At 37.0% G+C, this 23,976-nt stretch overlaps 1 protein-coding gene and 1 long non-coding RNA gene across 5 annotated transcripts in view; one reads left to right on the top strand and one right to left on the bottom strand.

Moving 5' to 3' along the window:
- Mob2 (MOB kinase activator 2) overlaps nucleotides 1–23,976 on the top strand; it is a 43,043-nt gene that overhangs the window by 1,936 nt on the left and 17,131 nt on the right. The window contains exons 1-2 of one of the 4 annotated variants that reach the window (XM_089468224.1): nucleotides 2,720–3,066; nucleotides 14,238–15,321. The exons of 1 other annotated variant lie outside the window; for it this stretch is intronic. In XM_089468224.1, coding sequence (XP_089324350.1) covers nucleotides 14,447–15,321 — 875 coding nt within the window. In that variant the 5' untranslated portion in view covers nucleotides 2,720–3,066; nucleotides 14,238–14,446. Of the gene's footprint in view, nucleotides 1–2,719; nucleotides 3,067–11,879; nucleotides 15,322–23,976 lie in introns of those variants that run through there. 2 more of the 4 variants (XM_089468223.1, XM_089468222.1) reach the window with 2 other exon arrangements.
- Nucleotides 504–2,005, bottom strand: LOC149269397 (uncharacterized). Its single transcript, XR_016269972.1, has 2 exons — nucleotides 1,449–2,005; nucleotides 504–636 (listed from the first exon to the last, which is right to left on the bottom strand). It is a non-coding gene; the product is annotated as an uncharacterized LOC149269397 (long non-coding RNA).

Raw genomic sequence — 23,976 nt, 5'->3', positions numbered from 1 at the left:
GTTGTTGCTGGCTTTTTCTTGTTTATTTTATTGCTTGCTTCTCGGGAATTGCTGAATTTGTGTGTCCTGCGTTTTAGCTGCGCATTTAACGCAATTCCCATACCCAAATTCGCCTCAAACTACGTTTGCTTTCTATGGTTTCCATTGGCAGACGCACGCAGTCGAAAAGAAACCCCGCAGCGCACATAAGCTTATAGCTAGCAAACTATCTAGCAAGGGTGTAGGAGGGGGAGATAGGGAGAGGGCAAAGGATAGGTCAATGCTGGTTCACACCTACGACGCAGTTTAGCACTGCTCGTATTATCGCGCCCCCTTTTGGACACAGACATAAATCACCCAGCGGCTGTCCACAAATGTGTGTGTGTGTGTTTGTGTCTGCGTTTGTCCATATGCATATGTACATATGTACATGTGTGTGTTTAAGCTTGAGGCGCCTCATAAAAGTCATAGTTTGCTCTTTTATTCATTTCGTTTTCATTATTATTATTTTTTTTTTTTGCGTACTTTCAAATTTGATGGCTACATCTGACGTCATTTGTAGTGCGCATGACCCACAGCAGTTGCCGTTGTTGTTGTTGTCTCTTGTGTGGTGGCGTGACCGACTAAACGGAACTCCCGTCGCTGCCACACCGCAAGCTAAGAAAAACACATCAGAGATTAGTAGCAAAAAGCATCCCATAAACAAGCCGCAAAAACAAAACACAACTCACACCAATACATAGACATAATTGACGATCGCAAGAGAGCGTGAGATAGATAGTGAGAGGCAGAGAGAGCGGAATGAGTGCTGTTTATTTTTGCTTCTGCATATGTTTGTTGCGGTTGTTGTTATTGTCAGCAGGAAGTGAACGTTTTGCCTACTCTCTCTCCCTCTCGCAAACGCTCTATGATATTTTATTTAGGCTGTATTTATTTATTGTTATTTACATATTGCTGTATATAAACAAGACAAATGGAAATGGTATAAACAAACAATTTATAGGTCAAATGAAACTCAAGTTTTATACTAAACAAAAATATCACTTATAATCGACAGCTGATCTAAATCTGCAATTTTGTTTTGGTTTACTGTTAAAACAGTTGCTCGTATATGTTGGCAAGTGGGAGGGAAAGGGACATGAGTATATAGTGTGTGTGTGTGTAAGATAGATCGTGTGCCGTTTGATTGCTGGCCGTCTGCACTCGACTGCAACGAGGCTGCAACAGTCGCTGCAATAAATAATGAGCGCAAAGCAATTCGAATAATGGCGAATTGCTTGCGTCGCGGTCGACGTTGCCGTCGTCGTCGACGGTTGCTTGATGAAACCGCTAGAAAGCAGCCAAGCAGCGCCGTTGCAGTACATAAATACGTATGTATGTATGCGTGTGTGTAGATGTATATGCTTGTGCGTGTGTACAAAGAGTAGCCCAAAAAATAAAATAAATATTTGAAGTGCAAATGAACTTACAGACGGGTCGACACGACTGACTATATGGTACGCAGCAGTTTCGATGCGGGCGGTCACAGGTGTTTACTGACCAGGAGGACAACGAATGACCCAAGAAGCACAAGACAACACAAAGAGAACGCATCGAATTGCTGCCCAGAGCATAGGCATGCACTCTATCTCGGTCTCTTTCTTAACTACCGACAGCAGCTGGGCTGATGTGCGTGTTGTTGTTGTTGTTGTAGTTGTAGTAATTGTATTTGTGTTGAATGACGGCGCGTCTTTTTTCCTTTTTTTGATTTTGGCATTTGATTCCGTGGAAGTCGTGAACCAAATGCAGTTCCTGTGTTATTTTGTTTGTTCTTTGCCTTTGGGTCTCTCTTTCTTATCAATGACACACACAAAGCGTGTGATAATTACACATAAAGAGGAGTAGGGGGTGCTAATGGCATTACAAAGGCATTCACATAAGAGGTTATGCGGGTCACAAACTTTGGGAAGTCCTGTGGTACCTGAGAGTCCCATAATTAAGGTGTCTGCATATTAAATTTTCGAATAAATTTTACTGTATTCTAATTTCTTTCTCTTTTTTCTTGCAGGTAAGTTTCTCCAATGTGGCCATCTATTACATGTACAAGATAAACTAAACTATCAAAAAGGGTAAATATAAAGGAATTGCTTATATGTTTAAAACGAAGTCGAATTTCTCTCAATCGAAATCTACTCTAAAATAGCTTCTGCTCCTTTCAAAAATAGTAGCAAATTTTACTACTATTGCAGTTACCTTCTCTGTGACAGTCTGGCAACTCTGTCAGCTGTCAGCTGCTCGCTAAAATTACAATACGCGTTTGTATGTTTGTGCTCGCCGCTCAGCTGATGCCACGCAGCGAGCGAGAGCGTAAGTTGTAAGGAGAGCAACCAAGAGAGAAAGAGAATGAGAGAGAGTGTGTGTCAAACAAGTGGTTGTGTGCTGTGAGTATATGTATACATCTGTTCTGGTCGTGCTTGGCTGCCGCATTTGTATGCAAAGCACACAACGAAACATTTACTGCTCGCTCTCACTTGCGCTCTGAGAAAACCAGTTAATAATATATCTGGATATATATACTCTATGCGTGTTCAAGTCTGTCAGTGTGTGCGTGCAGCGACTGCGGCGCTTTCGAGCCAGCAGTATTAAAAGAAACTAACTGCAACAACAACAACAAACACAACGATACACCATCATTCGCCATCGTCATCTTTGGCTGTATGCTCTGCTTTCGTTCGGCAGCTTCTGTGTGTTTTGCATGAATGTGTGTGTGTAATGTTGCATGTGTGTTTGCCAGTCAGTCAGTCAGTCAGGCCAGGCAGCTGTCAAAGTCTTGCTGCCTGCCTCAGTATAGAAATTTCCTTTGGCACGTTTGGTCGCACGGTTCCGATGTCTCCGTCGTCGTTGTCGTCGGGTCGCCGTCTAAACTCCGTGACTTTACGTTTTTGACTTTGTTTGGAGGCGCGCATCAGATTAACAAATTTTAATAACAAAAATAAAACAATTTAAAAGTTATAAAAATGCAAAAAATATAGCCGTAAATAGTGAATACAAATAAACTGTGAATCCTGAAAAGCAAAATAAAAAAATAAAAATACAAAAAAACGTCAAGTAAGCAAGAAGGAGTTCACTATACTGTGTCAGTGTATGCGTTAGCGTGCATGTGTGTGTGTAAGTGTAAACTGTGTCATTCACAGCTAACTGCATACGAGTTTTCAATACATATACGGCAAAAATAAAGTATAAAAAAATCAAACTGTTTAGCTACCTCTTCAGCAGTAGCCGCATTACAACTTTTATTATTGGAGTTGTAGTTGTTGTGTTTGTTGCTGCCACGGTTTGTTGCTTCAGCAGCAGCAGCAGCCCCACCAGTAGCTTTGCAAAACCGGCGAAGCGCGACTGTTGCCAATGCAACGCTTAGAATTGGCACAGCAACAAAAACAAACAAACAACAACAATAATAACGGTTACGGCGCATCGAGCTTTTGCTTTGGCTAGTAACTGTAACCAGTAAGCAGCAAACTAGCAGCCGCAACAGAAGCAGCAGCGCCGTCGGCAGCGACAGCATCTGCAAGCGCCAGTTGTTGTTGCTGTGTTAGCGTTTTGTCGCTTGCTTGATTTTATTTCTGTATTTTTTTAACCACTTCCTTTGCCGCAGTGGTCTCTGCTCTATGTCACTTCCTTACCGGACGTGTTTCCTGTCATCCCCTGCACATTCGTACCGTCAGGTGGCAACCCTCAACCCTTGGTGCAGACAGTGAAAAAAAGCACCGCCTGCATGGCCTGTCGCACTCTTTTACAATGCAGTCCCTTCACAGTTATTTCAAGTAGCGGCAAGTTTCGTGCAAGTGCGTCACCACCTACCAAACGTCGCACAGTGTGGCAAAAATCGATTGTGTTTTATGCTTAACACCAGAAATTGGGCAAAAACAAAAAGAATGGAAGCGTGATGAAATGCGCTTTGGGGTTTTATGACAATGGGGGAATTTTTTATAGGCCTACAGAAATTCATGAAAGTGTGTATACATATTTAAATATGAATATAAGAAGTTAGATAATATTGTCTATATATACATATTTGCGCATATGTAAATATATACATACATATGTATATACATATTACATTTAATACGATTGATACATAAAATTTCCCAATTAGGGAAATTGTATATTACGTTACTTAACTTCAAAGTTCTAGCCGATCTAAGGGTGTGAAATTCCAAGTTTAAATACTATAATTCTCCTATTAGGAAATTATTAGAGGATTTCCCGCCCCGTTTGATCGCTGGGCAATTGTAAAACGTCTTATTACCTGTGGTGCATTCAACGCTCGTTGCTTTGCTCACGTCACCAAGCAACAGCAACTGCAACAACAACAACAAGAACAGCAACGCAACGCAGGTTGAGTTGATTTTGAGAAACTAGTTTTTATTTCTTTTGATAGTAATAATTCTACTATGATTCAAGACCGAGTAAGAGGAATAGAGAGAGTGCGAGAGAGAGAGAGAGAGAGAGAGAGAGAGAGAGAGAGAGAGCGAGAGTGTGTGTGTGTCTTAGAGCAGGGGCATTGATTGTGTGACTTCCTTGTTTCAGTTTCCATTTGCTCTGTTGCCATTTCGTTTCGCCATGCTGTTGCTGTCTCCTTTTTCGTCTTTGGCTAAATGCTCGTTTGACCTTTAACGGTGCTTTGCCTGGTCGCGACTTAAATACACACACACAGACTTAGAAAAAAGTCAACAATTAAGCTCATTCAAAATGCGAGCATGGAAATTTCAGCGTACACTCGACGACACGATATTAGAATCACTTCATAAATTTTGATATAATTGTTGCGTTGCGGTGGGCGGTCGGTGGCGGGTGTGAAAGCGGTCTCAACACTCGAAATGTAAGAAGAAGAAAACAACAACAAAAGTAAATAACAAAAACAAGAGAGGAAAAAAAACAGCAAATTGACTTTAATGCGAGTTGAAGGTTAAGCGCGTTGAACGCGACGCGGAAATTGAACGAGTGAACGGCTTGATTCACTGGAAGGGTGGGGGGAAATGGCCATTGGAATTGATTTCGTGGTTCGCTTGACAAGCTGCGAAAAAAAGAAGACGTAGAAAAGGAAAACGGCAAACAATGAAGACATTATTGCAAATAATTGTATGTAAATAAATGCATAAGGTGATAATGCAGACCCAACATGAAGTTGGCTGTGGTTAATATGGCGAATATAACAAAATCAAAAACAAATGCAAACACCGATGTCTACAAGAGTCAGGAAGTGGGCTGGCTTCCAGAGCAGTTATAACCTCAAGACGTAATTTATTGATTTCCGATATGCGAATAAAGTTAGAGCTCGATACAGTACGAATAGTACTGAGTAAATTTATTGCACGATAGGGAAAAATACATTTAGGATTGAAAAGGTATCAATTGCTTTGAAATATTCATTTCAACCCCTCTTTAATCATTCATTAATAATTTAGTAGCTGTTCATTGTAGCTCGTTCGCACTGTAGTTTCGCTCGTTCGATTGCTTGTAGGCATTTCTCTCTGTCGAATGGACAATTTTTGCTGCGAACTTTTTTCATATACATGTACATACTTTTATGTATGTGTGCATGTATGTGTATGTATATACATTTTGTATTTTATGCTTTTATAAATAACCTTAAATGATTTTTCTGCGCCACAAGCAAGCGACGAAAAGTGTCAATGTCAGCTCAGCTCGGCTCAGCTGTCGCAGTTACCCAACAAAACAACAACTGCTAAACAATAATAACAACGAGAGCAACAACAAGAGCAAGAGCAACAACAACAATAACAGCAAGCTAGAAGAAGAGGCGAAAAAATCGAAGAGCTGTGCTAAATTTATTATTCAGCTGTCGCCATTGCTGTTGCTTATAAGAGAAGGGGGCCTGGTTTTTGTTTCTGGCATTTGTATTAGTGTTGCTCTCATTTCATTTTTTTTTGCTCTTGCTCATTACATGTCCTCTAGTCGGGCAGTGCCTGTGAATGAGTGTGTGTTGGTCAGTCCAGTTATCCCGCGCTCTCTTCATAATTCTAACGGTAACACGTGTCGTTAATTGCTTCATACATGCGCTGCAACAACCGAATGAAAGAATGAGAGAGAGAGAGAGAGAGATAGAGAGAGCGAGAGCGTAACAATTGATGCATATGTTTTGCACAAATCTTAAAGAATTTTTTGGGCTGCACTTGTACCCTGTAATCAATGTATATCAAAGGAATTCATAAACAATCGTCTAACTGAAAGAAATAAAATGCTTTTTCGTACCTTATAAAATACATATAATTATACAAATAATTAATATATTAGTTTTTATGTAGATTCTCTGCAATTCTGTTTACAGGGTGTTTTTCTAGTCACATTTACACTTATTGTTTATAGCTGAGAGAATTTGTGTGGCTAAAAATGTCAAAATCCATCCTCCACAACAAGAAAGATCGAAAAAGATGAAAAAAAATCCATGTTGCAATCGTGTTGGCTCCGTCGCCGTCGCCGTCGCTGTCGCCGTCGTCTGCCCACTTGAGCTGTTGCACGTATTCGTAACAAATAACAAAAACAAAACGAACACTCGAAATATTGCGGTTGCCAGCGTCTAGCATAAGAGACTTTTGCCTAGTTTTGAACATCAAAAAAATAATAATAAAACAAACTCCCACAACTATGAAACGAGAACGTCGCAGACGCACAGTGGTTGAATGGTGTTATGCAATGGATGGAAATTGCCCGGCTTTCGGAGAGTGTTGATTGGCTTTGAGAAACGTTCAGATTTTATAGTTCAACAGCTTTAACTGCATTCGCAATGGCAACTGAGCAAATGGCTCATAAATAATAATTGATTATTCAAAAAGGAAGATTTATTTTTATTGCTTTGATTACAGATTTCTTAGTATACGTAAATGCAATAAAAAAGAAAAGGAAATAAAAGCAAATCTGCTTTATTAATAAAAAGCAAAAGCAAAACACTTTCAGTTGGTTTTGTAAATGCTTAAAGAAATCTTAGGAAATGTATTCGTTTATCTATAAATCTAATCTAAAAGCAAACTTTTTCCGCTGCTAAATGGCCCGAATGAACTCTTCAGATCTCAATGGGTCGCTCTGCCAGCGCAGCTTCCAGTTTCCAGTTCAGTTTCCACTGGACTGTGGCTTATTTTAGCTGTAGTTTAGCCTTTTTTTGTTGCTGTAGTTGTTTAGCTTCTTTTGTTTTGCGGCTGTTGTAATAGGAGTTGTTGTTGTTGTTGTTGGCTGGCAGCTGTTGCAAGCTCTATTATTATGCGGCATCTTCTACAAGTCACAGTGAGGTTGGGGGTTGCCAGCCTCTGGGTAACTGAATAGTGAAAATTGAGCTGTTTTTTTCTTCTCTCTTCCTCTTCTTCTTCGGCTGTTGTTTTCAACGTTTCTCTAGCTAATTTTCGGCTACTTTTGCAATCGACTCCCACAGCGTCGCGACCGGCTAATCCCCCAGTCTCGATTCTCTCGCGTTTCGCTTGTTTTTCCAACATCTCCGCCATTCGTCAAATTGAGTTAGCGAAAATTACTATAATTTTGTGGGAAATTTTATGGGTCAAATTTTGTGCTGTGCTGTTGACAATGCGGCAGCGAAAACTCGCTAAGAAAATATAGGCAGACGCTGACCGCAGCTGTTTTATTTCAGTTTTATTTTTTTCTCCGTTTTTTGTTTCTATTTTATTTTTGGTTATATGTATATATTTTCCACTAATTTGCTTAATTAGCAGCTCGACTCACATTTTTCATTGTTTAGCCCTTATTTGGGTCTATGTATTTAGTTGTTTTATTGCTTTGTCTTCTCGTCTGCTCTTCTATTATTATTATTTTGTTTCTTGCCTATTTTGATTGCATTTGACATATTTGCATTTCTCTCACGTTTGGGCCGCTGTACAAATTTATAGCCAAAGCCTGAGAGTGCGGATCGTTGCGGTGAATGAAGTAAAATGTGAAGTGAAGTGAATTGACTTTGCTTTGCTTCGCTTTGGATTGGTTCGCAATGGAGCCACAGCCAGACAGATAATGCATGGGTGAGAGGGGGAGGGGAGGGGGCAGACTCAACTTGATTGCTGTAAACGTGATGTGCGGCGTTTTGTGTAATTCGCCGTGAGAACTTTGCGCTCCCTGCGATCGCTCAGGTTTCATTTCATTTCATTTCGTTTCGTTTTTGTGTTGCGTTACATGTGTTGCTTCCCCACATTCCCCCTCGCCCAGCCCCTCCCCTCTCCGCGAGACACGTAGCAACCAAATGTCGAGTGTGCAGATCGATTGCCGATTGCGATTGCCGTCGCTGCCTTCTCTACGTTTTTCTTTTACCTTTTTTCTGTCTTTGTTTCTCTTATATCCGATATGTGGATGGCTGAACGTGGCACACTAATCACTCGGCCTTCAGAGTGTGAAAATTGAGGCAATCGCTGCTTGCTGTGCGGCTGTGCTGCTAGAGCCTTGACGTGCCTCAATTGAAATTGTGATCGAGAGGGAATTGGGCTTATCGATAATAAGATTAGCATGACTGGACTAGTTGAGAATTGAGAAAGAAATGCCTACAACACATTGATGAAACTGAAGTCACTGCAGCGACTCTAATCGATAACACTTTGCAACATTTAATTAAGTACAAAATCGTTAATGATCGATGACAATCCTTTAACTAAGATTGATGGTGATATGATACGATATTAAATTAAGTGTCAAAAATAACGATTTGATTGCATTTCATGCATAAATCAAGCTATAATTGCTTGAGGTATTTCAATATCGATAACAAGCAATATATGATTTATTCGTTAATTAATAATTAACATAATTAAAGCAGCTCATATTAAAATTGCGCTTTGAATAAACATTAATAACACAATTCTGTTATCGGTGCTATCGTTTATCGATACCAAGTTATTTAAAGTATTGATGAGGTGATTAAACCTACTTAAGGGGTTTTAAATTATAAATGCCTATCACTTAACTTTTCTAGACAAACATCTCTTTAGTTACTAAAACAAAACATCGATATGTTTTCCGATAACAGGATAACCTATATATTTCAGTCATTTATTGATTGTTGATAGCCATCTAAATTTCTTTTGGAATTTAGATTGAAATTTAGTAATAAATTTAGCACTATATATACTGTTAAGCTACAAAGTGTTGGCTGCTTGAAATGCATTCGATGCGCTTCAGCTGCAGCGTTTTCAGTTGCACAGATGCCAAAACGCGTGACCCCAAAGCTAACTGAGCAGACGGCTAGCACATAAGACTTTCAGCTTCATCATGATGCCGCTAATGATGTTGCTGTTGCTGCTTATGATGACGGCGATGATGATGATGAGGTTGATGAGGTTGATGATTATTGTGGAAAGAACCGCAAGAGCTAATTGCTTATTCACAACGCATAACCTTGCCTTTTCATATGATGTCTTCGCTTCAGTGTGCTGCAGTAAACCCTACCCTAGGTGACTGCCATGCAGAGAGAAGTAGAAGTAGAAGAAGTAGAAGAGGAGGAGAGGAGACGAGCAAACAGTTGTAGAAGAAAACTTTCATCTTGGCTTAATTGAAAATGCAGCGTAATGCCGCAGCAGAAAACGACAGCTGCTATGGATAAGCGGGGAAAACAGACAGAAAGAAAAACAAGCGACAAGAAAATAAATAGAGAGGAGCAAGACGGAGAGAGAGAGAAAGGAAAAACACATTAAAATAATATAATTATTACCCTAGACTCTCTCATATATATATATTGTGTCTAAGCTGCGATTTATTTGTAGAGCTCCGGACTCCGGAGCCGTAGATTTCCGCATGCTTTTTCAACCGTGAATAAGCACGAACTTTCATTTTAAAATTCTAGAAGCGCACGCCCCAAAACACCAGACGACTGCCCAACCTAGCCACGCCCCCTGCTTCATTTCTTTCTTCTTTTTTTTCTGTATGTGTGTTCAAGTGTCAATTTGTCGAGTTGTGCATTAAAAATGAGAGCAGCAGAGCAAAGCAGCTCTTTAACTGTTCTCTCTCTCTCCAGCGAAGACATCATCATTAGGGGCGAGTAGCTCGTTCTCTCCTATGAGAGAATTCAATTCGCTTCATATCGTCTCCGCTTCATGGTTAACAAATTTTCTGTGGAAACTTTCATGGCTTGTAGCTTTTGGCTTAATTCTAATGCCTTGTCGCGCGGCGACCTGCAACGTGCCTCGAAACGGCAATGGGAATGGCAACTGAGATGTGACAAATTAACCAGTTGAGAATCGCAAATTCTAATTGAAATTTGTAGAAAGTTCCCTTGGACTGCATTCGACGAAATCAGCAAAAACAAGTTTAAAGGCAAATATAGAAATAAACAGATTAAAAGATTTATGTTTTATTGTAGTTTATATTATTTGAAAAATTTGATAATACATAAATTATCGAAATATTGCTATGAACTCAAGAATTGTTTGTTTAGAATTGTTTTATGAGATCTGATCTATTAATGACACTCTATGAATACTTCTTATCATGCAACTAAGCGATTCTCCATCCGCTAGAAGTTTTCTCTTTCAACAGCTGCCATAAATGTGCTTCAGCAAGTTTCTCCAATTGCATTCTGTGACAATCATAAATAATAATAACATCCTATATCATGCATACAATTGCCTATATAACACTTTCTTTTTACCATTTACCAATTCTAAGTGGAACAAATTGAGTTGATGGAACTAAATTCTATTTAATGGCATTGAAAAAAGAAAATATAACTGCTAGCCATTGCATAACATAGCATATAACACATTCGATATATTGCTGCTCAATCAAAACTATAATAGTTATCCCAGTTGCAGGGAACATTTCTATATATTTGTATTCTTATTTATTCCTAAAAACTCACACAACTTTATAACACTTTATATTTGGTTAAATGTAGCTCAAGTAAAAAAGTTGTAATTAATTTTCATCTCTTTCGACCTATACGGTTCTTTCGCGTATAACATAAAAGGTATATAATTTCATTGGTTTAGGCAACCACTGTATAACATAGTGTATAATATAGCTTGAACATATAGTTTTCTTCCCCTAAATCTCTGAAATGTATAACAGTATCTTCTTTGCTTTTCAATTACTGTATAACAGTTTTTCATTTTATGTATAACAATTTTTCTATTCTATAGTTTGTTATTTCTCTTTTGGGAGTTTTCAAAAAAAAGAAACTTTATCACTAGAACACTTTTGCTTAGTTCACAGCTTAGGTATAACACTTTTGATAAAGCCTTTTCCCTTATTAGTTGTTTCTATTGGTTTCAGCAATATATAACTGTTATATGATCTATAATTATATAAATTTAATGTATATTGATTTCAATAATTCTACTTTTCTAACCGTAACACTTTGTTTCAATTCCGTTCCATTTCAATCCGAGTTAAACCGTTTGTAGATTTCAGTTTTGTTTTGTTTTCATCGCTTCGCCTTGTGAAAGTTTTCGTGCGAGTGTCAAACGGTTTGGCCATTCCTAAAACTTTTTTCACGCCTTTTTCTTTTACTTTTCCGTGTGCACATACAATGAGACGAAGAGAGAGAGAGAGAGGCACAGAGTGAGATATACAGATAGAGATAGTTAAATTGTCTTCGCACTTGTTGCCTTGCGTGTTACCAGATGTGTCTGCCCCCAGCCAGTTGTTAGTGGGTTTTGATTGAATCAATTTGGCACTTTGGTGGGGCACGTTCCCCATTCACGACTGAGAATTGTGAGATAAGCGCGTTTCTCATACAGCTACAAAACACTGCGAATATGTCGTATTATCATCTCGGAGTTCTCTATATAGTTTTATGGCGCCGCTCAATCTTTGAGTCACGCTCAGTCACTGACGTGTTCCTTCAATCTGTTTCAACTGATTGGCAATACAAAGTAGATATATGTACATAAATATATATATTTTATATAATATCTAGTCAGCAGTCACAGCTGGAATAACCTTCTCCTCCCCCACTCACATGCCTTGGGCAGAAGGATTTACAGCTTACGTATCAATTATAACTTTTTTTCTTACATGATTCAGCTTGCATGAGTCATCAAGAAGAAATAAGCTGGTATTTTACTGCGATTTAGCAAATGATATATGGGGCATTCCCTGTATTAAACTAGCAATTTTTGCTATACACAGGCAACAGCTTTAGCCATACACTCAGCAATCATTTTGAATATTTAATTTGTCAAGATTATAATTGAATGCAAAAATTTACAATTTAGATGATTCTCATGTGATGTATGCTAGAAATGTTATTTTAAATGATTTCTATATGCTGTACTAATCGTTCTTTATTGGCTATATAATATAATATTCCACGTGAATCAAAATTAAACTATCCTTTTAATAGTATTATGTATTATATACGGATATAGTCATATCTATTTCCCTCAAATGAGTTCCTTATATGAAGTCATATATTTTCAATTTATGCTATATGTAATATATGCATGTATTCACCCAATAAAGCCTTCTCTCCATATTTAACTGTAAATGGGTGAAGGTAAACCGCTTTGTGTTGCCTCCTTTTTCTTGCCCTTTCCATGACTGCCTTATATTAAGGCGATTCCCTTAACGCCCCTCGCACTGGTTGTCGACCCCTCTTTGGCTACGCCACTGCTCTACAAGTTTTCTCGCTGGGCTTCTTTAATGATGATTTTGTTGTTGCTGTTGTTGATTATTGTTTTTGTTGTTAATTTTTGGCTCAGCTTTTCGTTTCCTTGGTTTCTTTTGCTGGACTTGATGCTGGGGCTTGTGGCAGGGGCGGGGTCTGCGGCTGCGGCTGCTGTTGCTGTTGCTGCTGCTGTTGCTGCTGCTGCTGCTGCTGCTTCAGCATTGCGTAAGCGGCGGATGACACCAGCTTTTACTTTCCTTAACTGAAATAAATGTGGAGAAATAATAAACAACATCCCATATAAATTAAAAGAAATACAATTTCAAGATGATGCGAATTTGAATTAATTACGAGGAAGTTAACAGCAAAACAAAAACTTATTTAACTTACAATTAAAAATTATAAACCTGCGTTTTTTTCCAAGCGCATTTGCATAAATTATTACAAAAAAAAAAAAAAAAAAAAAACAACGACAACAACAACATTGCTTAAGTAAATAACGAAAACAACAACAACAAAGAGATTAGAAAGAAGTCGAGACAAATAATTCATAATTCGCTTCCATAGGAAATCTAATTAACATGCATTCAGCTATATATTCAAGTGTATGTGTATGTTAATGCCAATATGCATATGTATAAGTATTCAAACATACACACACACACACGCACGCACTATACAATTGTGAAGTAAAGAAAAACCTCACGCGATCGCAAAAAAGTCTAAAATAACTCATATATATATTGTAAATATATATGGATATATTATGTACATATATATGCATAAAATATTTGTGTATATGTCAAGACTCATAAACTAAATACAAACATACATAAAGCATAGAGTCAATGTGTCCGTTTGTTGCACAGTGGTAATAGACTGTGAAAATGGAAAAGAAAATAAAGAAAATATTTAAAATAAAAGAATAAAACAAAAAACAAAACAAAAAAATAATAATAAAAAAATAAAATTAAAATAAAAAATGTTTAAATAAATATAAAAAATTAAAAAATAATGTTTAAGTGTTAAAAAAAAATAATAATAAAAAATAATCAAATAGGGTTTAACATAAATAAAAGTCATTTGGAATGTTTTTAATTTGAATAAATTCTGATATTGCTTTAGTGCAATAATTTTGAATGAATAAAAATAAATTGGTTTGAATTCAAGTTGCTATTCAAAATTAATTTTTGAAAATATATAAAATAATTTTTATTGCCCAAAAATAAATCTATTAAAGTTGTATAATTGATATAGTTATAATATTCAATTATTAAATAATATATAATCAAATAATATTGCATAATAATATACTATTATATTTAAATAATATAAAATTATATGAAAATTAAAAAAAAAAAATGATGAAATATGAAATTAATTTTTGTATATTCTTGTCTTGCTATTTTCTACCACACTCGTACCACTGTGCTATGGGCGTGCTTTCCTTTAATTTGCAAAATAGGCAAAACCGCACCGACTAAAACGCAAAACACAAAACGCGATAGAAGTTCGTCTTAAGCTAATTTAAGCAAAGGAAAGCAAAAGCCGCAAATAAATTTAAAGCAGAAAGTGAACGCGACGCCAAAATCGATAAACTAAAGTTATTCGTTTTATTTTTCTTCATACTTTTTATTTTTGTTCATATTTGATTTGTTTCTAGAAGAAAGTTTAGTTCAAGATATAAAGAAATGTTCAAAGTGAAAGAAATGAACGAGTTGAACAAAATACATAAACAACTGTGTAAAATATGCTAAAGTCAAGCAAAAGACTGCAAAAGCAACAACAACAACAACATTAAACTGAAACTAAAAGCAAAAACAAACGCAAAACCAGAAACAAACACAAACACAAAAGCAAAAGTGAGTGTGAATAATGTTGAGAGCGCCCACACAGCACATCGTGGAACTTGGTTTCGGTACAGCGGCTGCCACAAGCGAAAAGAAACAGCAAAAGCAACAACAACAACAACAGCGCAAAAGTTTACTGCAAAAGCTTAAGCAGCAACAGCAAAAGCTACACAAGCCATTGACAGCAGCGGCAGCGCAGCCAGCGGAAGCAGCAGAGACAAATCAAAAGAGAGCAGCGCGGGCAGCAGCTGATTATTATTTTAAGCAGCAGCAGCAGAGCGAAAAGTGTTTATTGTTGCTGGCGAGGACAATTACAGTTGAGCAGCAGCAGAACCAGCAGCAGCAGCAGAAGAAAAAGAAGGAGCATACTAGTTACAGTTTTGCAGCTGCGTTGCGGCGAAATAAGAAGCCAAAAACAATAACAACAAACCTAGCAGCGGCACAGGCAGCGACAGCGACAGCAACTGACGACGAGAGCAGCAGCAATCAAAGCTGTAGCAGCATTAATAGTAATAACAAAAACAGCAACAGTTTGTCTAATAGTGGCATTAACAACCATAACAACAACACTCATTATAAAAACAGTAAAAACTGCAACAGCAACAGTAACAGCAGCAACAACAACTACATCAGTAATTACAATTTCAAAACAAGTGAACAACAAGCGTGGAAAACATCAACAATAACAAAAACAGCAACAACAATAACAACAGCGCCAGCCGCACAACAACAGCTGCTCATTAACAGCAGCAGTCGACGTAAAAGCAGCAACAATAACATAAACAACAACATGTCACCCACATCGCAGGCGCCTACACGTACATCGCTGTTCGATTCCTGTCATCGCAAGATCCGTCTGATTGGCGGCGGTCCAGTTGCCTTCTTGGGCGGCTTAGTGGCGTAAGTTGTTGCTCTTAAGTTTCATTATGGCTAAAGTAAATCAACCACATTTCTAAATTGCACATTTTCCCTCTTACATCAAAATCCAAAGCGTGGGATTATTTGCTGTAATAATATATTCTGATTGGACTGATTGACTTGAATGCGTACTTATGTAAAGGTCTGTTAGCCTTATGCTAAATTGTCCTCTCTGATTTTTACTCTCTCTCTCTCTCTCTCTCTCTCTCTCTCTGATATAAAAATATCAAGAGGGTAATGTATTCCAATTGGAATTACTGGCAATCTCATTTGAGTAAGCTGCTATGATAAACTTTCCTCTTTCTGTTCTCTCTCATGAAAGTCTTAAACGTGTCTGTAATTATTTATTCCAATTTATGACAATTGTATTGGTCTAAGACTACAACCATTAACAGCTCTTTCTTATACGCACTTAGATCCACAGCGCTAGATAGCCTTATAGAATATTCTGTTCTATTTACACTTATATTTCGTTTTGCCTAAATACCTCTTAGTGCTCTAGTCAGAAGACCGAAAGCTAATTAGAATTTAAATACATGCTACGAGTAACGTGACCAGAGGTCAAACGAAACAGAAAACCCACCTTTTTCGGCTTAGATAAATAACATTAGTGTCTTATTTACGTAGTTTTTTTGTTTTATGACTTTTAATTACAATAATTTCTCAGGCGGCTTTTGTTTAAGCAAACCAGCTAAAAGCTAAAAGCTCTTTGTAGTTCAAATTCAAGGCAAAGGCAATTAAAATATCTAAGAAAACAAAAGCAACGTTAAAATTTTATGTTAAAGTTAGCTCAGCTGCCAAATAGGCCTGAAAAGCGTATTTTTGAAGGTCAAACACGAAACGTGAGTTAACATCGCTGTTAATGTGCTGCAGTTAACAGTGTGCACGCAGCACTTGTTCGTTGCTTAACAGTGTTGGCGGCTGTTAATAACTTGTTCTGCTGCACTTAGCGGTTTATATACCAGAGCTTCCTGGTTTCCTAAAATAAGCATTAGCAATCGAATTTCAAAAGTTAGTTAATTTTTTTCTTATTTGAGAACGCAAAGTTAAATGAACTCTCAGTGCGTGGTTGAAGGCGAGAGCCACAGATGAAGGCAAGTCAAATGACAACAACAGCGACGCCAACGCCAGCAGAGCGCTGACTCTGTCAACACAAAGTGCGCTGAACTGATAATTAGTTAGAAATGTAAATATTGACAGAAGTGAGCGTGCATAAAAAAAGAGGAGAGAAATACGTAACACAAACACGAACGCCAGGAAGAGGAACCAGCAAAAGGAGGCGCGTTGTCAACTGCTTTGCTCAGCAACTCGCCCTCTGCTGCTCCCTCGCTCTGTCTCTCAGAGAGGAAACTTTGACTTGACAAAGGAATTAAGCAGTGTTGTTGTTGTGTGACGCCTCTGCCGCGCTGGCCTTAATGCATGCAGCTAACTCGCTCACGCACATTGATTGACTACTTGTACGTATGTGTGTGTGTGTGTGTGTGTGTGTGTGTGTGAGTGTGTGAGTGAAGACAATGACTATGAATATGCGTGAGAGTGTGAGTAGTAAGAGAACAAGGCAAAGACGAAGCGCAAGCACGTAACAAGTCAATTGTTATTGTACGAGAGACAGAGAGGTAGCGGCAGAGCGCAGCGTAGACGATGATAAACCTGTCAAAGCGCAAAGTGTCAATGGGAGGCATACAAAATAAAATTTGCATAATAATGTCTATATATTTTGCTCTCTCTCTCTCTCTCTCTCTCTCTATCCCTCTTTCAATCTCTACTTCATTCGAAGTTCGATACAAGAAGTCTTCAAAATTTGAATAAAAAATGATGTAAACAAAACAAAAGAAACGATATGCGAAGAGGCAGAGAGAAATACAAGTAAAAATATGACTGCATAAATAAGAAATACACATAAATGACTAATATTGTGTCTTAAGAGTCATTCAAACAGCTCATTGTGTGCATTTTGTTGCTAACTGTACTTTGTGGGCAGCAGGCCCAAAGGCTGCTGCTGCTGGTTAGAAGGGTTTGTGGTGGGGGGCTAATTGAATGCTGTCAAGCGTTCAACGGTGACAAGCTCCAAAGTTTTGCTTTTCTTTTTGTTTTCTTGTGGCTTTTTAGCATTGCGATTTTCAAACAATTCGCAAATTGAAAGTCCAAACGGATTTCTTTAAAAATATATTTTTAAATGGTGTTACGCATACAAGCTCACACATACAAATTCACGCTAACAGATGCACACATATATATTGAAGGTCGCTGACCTAACTTTAGTATTGATAACTGCTGTTAATTGGAAAACTGTTAAGCAGCAGTGCAGAGCGATGATTGAAGACTCTCTGTTAAAGTCTAATTAGAATTAAATTGAATTCTAAGAGAAATACTTGCGATTTACAAGTTACATTGTTCGATTTGTCTAATACGAATTGACTTGAATATTAAATTATCTAATAATACCGATCATGTCAATAGCTATTCTGACTGAATTTATGTTAAATTTTCAAGTTGGATCCAATATCCAATAAGAATCATAGTAGACCAATGCTCTCAAGCAGTTTTAACTGCGCTTTGCATCGCAGTAATCCTTTAAGTGTTAGCTGAACGATTGATTCTCTCTTTCATTTTCATGCACTTTCATCGATTTCGCTGCCTCTGAAAATAGTTGTCTTAAAGCTTGATTATATAAGTTACGACTCGACCCCATTCGCCTTGGTAATCCTTTAAGCTGCTGCCATTAAACTGGACATGTTTTATGTGTTGGCACTTGCACTTTTCGCTTTTGCCTTTGTTTTGTTGTTGTTTGTTCGTGTTTGCTTCACTCTGCTTGCTGTTTATTCACGTCTTTTGTAATTTATCTACTCTCTGGACTACTTTCCTTCGCTCTGACTAAGTTTATGAGCTTCACATTTGACTCAATTTTTTTTTGTTTTTAACATTTTCATATCTCATGTGTTCTTTGTTGTCTGGCAAAATGTTTTAATTTCCTGTTCCAATTTAAAGCACTCCACATACTACATGAATATTGCGTCACAGCTATTTTGTACTTTTTGGCCCTGAGGTGTCATGAGTTTTGCCAAGTGTTTCCCTGTTCGTCTGATTTTTAACTGAAATTTTTATTATTTTTTCTTATTACAACTGTCTTTAATAGCTATTCTCAAATCTAGTTTTTCAATATTTGCATAGAATTAACTTACAATGTTTTATTGATTTTTTTTCATATTTAATTTTCATTTCTTTTAATATTTTTGGCTTTATTATATATATATATATTTTTTTATTTCTTTAAAATAATGTAAAGCCTAAGTAAAAAAATTAACGTTTATTCCAAAACAGTTTAGTTTTATTTCTTTCTTCCCCTTCCCTTCCTTCTTGATTATTCACTTTTATTTCTTTGTAAAGTCTGGCAACTCTGTTAGTGACTAATGTTAAATATATGTAGAAATAATATTGTGACGACTGTTATATATATTTGTGTGTAGCACTGTCACAAGTGCTGTACTTATAAATATAACATGTATATCAGTATAACAGTGTGGCAATTCTTATTTGTATAGTTATATATATAGATTATATATATAGATATAATAGTTTATATCTATCTACATACATACATATATAACATTGAGACCGAGCTACTCTTGCACTTATCAGCTGGTTATTGACCTCGAGAACAGCTGCTTTGAACCTGAACCTGAACATGGACATGAACCTGAACCTGAACTGAACTTGATATGAACTTGATCTGAACTTGAGCTCTTGTTCAGCAACGAATCTTCATCTTGTGCATGCTCAGAGGCAACACCTGTTGCTCCAATTCACCGCAGAGACAACGTTCATTGACATTCTGTGGGCCACTTAATGACTTCCCAAGATGGACAATTGGACAACAGCTGTTGCCAAAGCCAATGCTAAAGCCAAAGACAAAGACAAAAAGTTTCAGAAATTAGTCGAGTCAGCAGGCGTATCAAAAGTTTTTCCTCATCAGTCTTCCTCTTCTTCGTCTGATTCTGCCTCTTGCTGATCTCTTCAGCAACAACTGTCAGCTTAAGATGGGAGCTGCTCGCAGCAGATCAACGAGGTAGAACGCTTTATACCGGATGCCCCCGAACAGCATTAGCAGCATTAGCAGCAGCAGCAGGAACTACAGATTGCAGAAAAATTCCAACATAGATCGCAGATGTTAATAGCTGCGAGGTATGCTTGAAGAGTATGAAATAGAGCTAATTAATTCCGGTGACAAAAGTGGAAGAGGGGAGGGCAAGGCTATAAACGGGGAATAAAAATGTAGAATTATAGTAAGTTATAGTAAATAAAATAAATAAATAATATATTAATTAACATTAACAAAATCCAAACATTATTTAAGAATTAAGAAGCAAAATCTTATGCAAATAATAAATATTATATAAACTATAAAATATTTAAAGATAAATATAATTAAAATGGAATAATAGTAAATTAATAAATAATATACATATATAATAAAAGCAAAGCTAATAAATTATATGAAATAAAACAATCATAAAATAATGTTACATAAATAAAATATTACTTATAAATGAAAATTATAATAAAATCATAATTATCAAATTATAAATAATTATATACACAAATGAAACAAGAAACTCTTTAAAAAAAATTAAATTAAATCTTCATTTAAACTCCACTAATAGATTAACATTTTAAATGACTTTTTTATTTTGCAAGATTTGATTATTAATAGATTTCCCACGGTTCATTTTTTTTTTCTTTTTACATTCAACTCCAATATTTATGATTGATTAATATTTGAATGAAATATTATTATAATTTTGCTTAATTTTATTAATATGAATTTATTTTTTTTTTCTGCGTGAAATATTTATATTTCTATCCTCTTTATTTATATAGTCAGCTAAAAAACCAGTATCTTATCGAATATAAATTTAGATTTGCATCTAATTTTTGTCTCTGAACTAAAAATTTCTCACAGTGTATTCGTTACTGTTGTCAAATGCCGTTTGTCTATTCTATTGCGGTAATTATGCATAAGCAATTGACATAAAACCAACTGGATAAATCCCCCTCGGTCTGCTCCTCTCTTGCTCCTCTTCAAATGCCCCATTCTGAGTAAGGCCAAAAGCGTTTCTTTTGCTCTTGTTGCTGAGTGTAATTATTTGTCCATTAGCTCTTCTTGGCCTCTGTTACAAAATTTGGAACACAACTCCGGCGGGGGCTGGCCCCAATGGCCACTGGCCAATGGCAGAGCGCCAGAGGTCAACGGAAATTTCTGTTTCCAAGAATCGAGCGTTGTTGGTAAGAAGATGCCAAAAACTATGACAATGGAGTCCAATTTGAACTTGTGCTTAATAAATGTGAGTTCCCAACCAGACTTTAAAATTGCAAAAAAAAAAAAAAAAAAAAAAAAAAAAAATGTAACTGTTAGACTATGGAAAATACAGTTAGCTTAATACTACACATTAATTATTAGCCAACAATTCATAAAATCCTTATGTAATGCAACTAAATACATACAGACATATAAATGTGAGTGTTAATGGCAATGTCTTATTAGAACAGTTTGTGAAATGCGCTAAACTACTACCATAGGTCTGTTATGTATACATATTATATACGTAACAGAGATCTCTAGTTCGCAATGCATGCATGTATGTAAATATGTCATACTATGTTATTTAACAGAACTATGTTATTAACAAGGTTCTATGCGCATTGAATTTATGCAATGTCAGCTGACCCAAGTAGGCCAATAATATACATTAAGACTCGAATTACATTGGAGATATACGAATGTAATAGTTAACAGAGCTCTGTTATTTACATGCACATCCGTTAACTTCGCTGTAGGTAAATTGCAAGTGAAACTCATTGACGTAAAAGCAGAAAAAGAGCATGAAAAAGAGTTCATTAACAACGAGCCCATAATTTGTTTTAGTTTATATAAATTGCAGTAGCTGACCTAAACACACACACACACTAACATATTTTCACAATTTCATTTTCAATTTCGCCCACATGCAAAAGAGATGCAGGCAAAGAAAAAAAAGAAGAGGTAGCAACACTCATAAAACTTCACCTTGAGGCTGGAATGGCGCTTGCCTGAGCCATCATCAAGTTCCGGCTGCGGTTCATTTAGCTGCTATGCTGCTGCTTTTGTTTTCGCTCTCCCCACAAGTGCCGACCCCCGCACACTCTCTCACTCTCTTTGGTTTTTGTGCTTGGTGCGCTTCACGCCTTTTTTAATCCATTTAACCACATGTTATCGCCCCATCAACAACATCATCTGCTGTCTATCTATTTAAATAACTGTCTACTGTCGGGATGTACGTCGTCTCTCTTGCCTATTTCTTTCGTTCGTTTTTTTAAATACTTTCCATTATTATTATTATTATAATTTTTGTTGATTTTTACCTTCATCAGCAGCGACATTAACGTCGCTCTCAGCATGACTCACACAAATCATTACAGTCTCACACACATACACACGCATACATAAGAAACCCGCTGTCATCACGGGGCGCTCACGCTCTCCCTCCCACTGTGATGCGTTAGCTTTGGCTCTCTTTTAGTTTGGCGCTCTCACAACGGGTGATTCTTGTTTATTTTTTCTCTCTCTTGCTCCCATACTTTAGTATGCTAACTGAGTGCCGCGGTCAAAACGGTACTTTACAATTTATGGCTGGTTGTGTTGTCTCTCACTAGCAGCAGCAACAACAATAACAGTGGGCCAAACTGCAAAAAAAAAAAAAAAAAAAAACAACAACAACATTAACAAGACGTATAGGAAATTGCGCACTTTTGGCAGCAGCTGATTCATATCGCAGCTTTTGGCCATTTACCATTTACCATTGAAACGCCATCCGCATCCGCAACGACAGTGGCTCAACATCGCCCAAAAAACTTAATTAAACTGTCTGCTCTCTTCAGGCATACATAACTGTATGTGCATATGTATTTGTGCTTGTGTCTTTGCGCTTGATTAACGCGTAATTCTGTATTGTTAATTGTGACACACTTATGTGTAGAATACTCCCATCTCTCTGTCTCCCTCTTGCGTGACAGGCAGCGTAAATGGAGCGTAGCTTTGCTAGATTAACTTATTGCCATCAGGTTTTGCCGCTTGGACTCTGCATATATTGTTCTAATTTACTATAAGTTTTCTTTTATTTGCCTATTAGACATCGTTAAAAAACATGCGAAATCAATAAAAACGCGTGTAGTCAACACCCCAATGTAGCCAATTTACTAATTGTTTCATCACACTGTACCACACTTCACAATACAGTCACATATGTGCATACACCCATCTCTGCAGATATGTATCGATAGTAATTGCCGAAAGCTCAATAGCGAAGCTTTTCATTGATTAGATCAGCAAAACAATAAACGAAAGAAATTCGTTTCCTTGCCGAATCAATTTAATTCACGTTCAAGACAATTTCCATGCATGTTCGATATGAACTTATCGATTAACGATTGTAAACGCTTGATTGATCTGATCAGATAACAGCTCCGTAAGAAACCCGTTTAACGGTTATTCCCAAAATGTGCCGCTACTCCGTTCGATTAGCTGGTTTGCCCACTTTGTGAGCTAAGAATTTCTTTTAGTTCACATACATTTTTTGTTGTTCTTGTTTTTGTTCTTGCTTTTGTATTTGGTCTCTTAAATAGGCTGCTAATTATTCTAAATGAGGAATTCAGATGACTAACGTCTTTTGTATACTCTAAATAAATCAGTTACGAATCATTTAGCGTTCGTTCTGATTCTCTGTTCGTTTCCTTAATTCATTAATTTATGACTGAAACATTTTTGACACCTTCACTCAAGGGGCAGAAATTCAATTGAGAAATAGAACGGGAGAGGGCTGGAGAAGGGGTATTCGTGCTGCAGCTAATTGAAAATGTTCAAGCAAAATGAATATTAATTGTTTTAAATAATTTTGAACTTGGCAAAAGGCAAAGGTACGCTGTCCACACACCAGCAAACAAATACACACATAATTGGACCACACAGACACACACAGATGTACATACACACAAACATATATATGCGCGCGTGCTATACAGAAACTTTTGACTTTGCGTCTGCTTTGCATTTTCTTTTTATACCCTGAACCCATTTTCAATGGGAAATCAGGGTATAATGGTTTTGTTGAAATGTATGTAACAGGCAGAAGGAGGCGTGGCAGACCCCACAAAGTATATATATTCTTGATCAGGGCGACGAGCTGAGTTGATTTGGCCCTGTCCGTCTGTCTGTCCGTCTGTCCGTCTGTCCGTCTGTCCGTATGTATGAACGCGTCGATTTCAGAAGATATAAGAGCTAGAGACTTCAAATTTTTTTTTAAATGTCCGTAATTACAGCGCGCATATCAAGTTTATCATTAAAAATCGATAACTCATCCCGATCTTTTTTATCGATAAAAAACCTTATCGAAACCCAGTTATAAAATTATATCTTCTACACCTTTATAGCTAGAGTCTCCAAATTTTTAATGTATGCTTATATGCAATTTATACAATTTGGGTTTTTGTTAAAATTAACCCCCCACCCTTAAATTCACCCCCTGACCCTCACTTTTGTAAAAAGCGTATTTCAAATACTAGAGACTTGTGCTTTAGCAATTACATGCATATCCATGTTATAAA

This window comes from Drosophila arizonae, chromosome 4, assembly GCF_054131065.1.
Source record: "Drosophila arizonae isolate 15081-1271.41 chromosome 4, UAZ_ARI_1.0, whole genome shotgun sequence".
NCBI lineage: Eukaryota > Metazoa > Arthropoda > Insecta > Diptera > Drosophilidae > Drosophila > Drosophila arizonae.
Note: the sequence above shows the minus strand (reverse complement) of the source record. Positions and strands in the feature narration are given on the sequence as shown.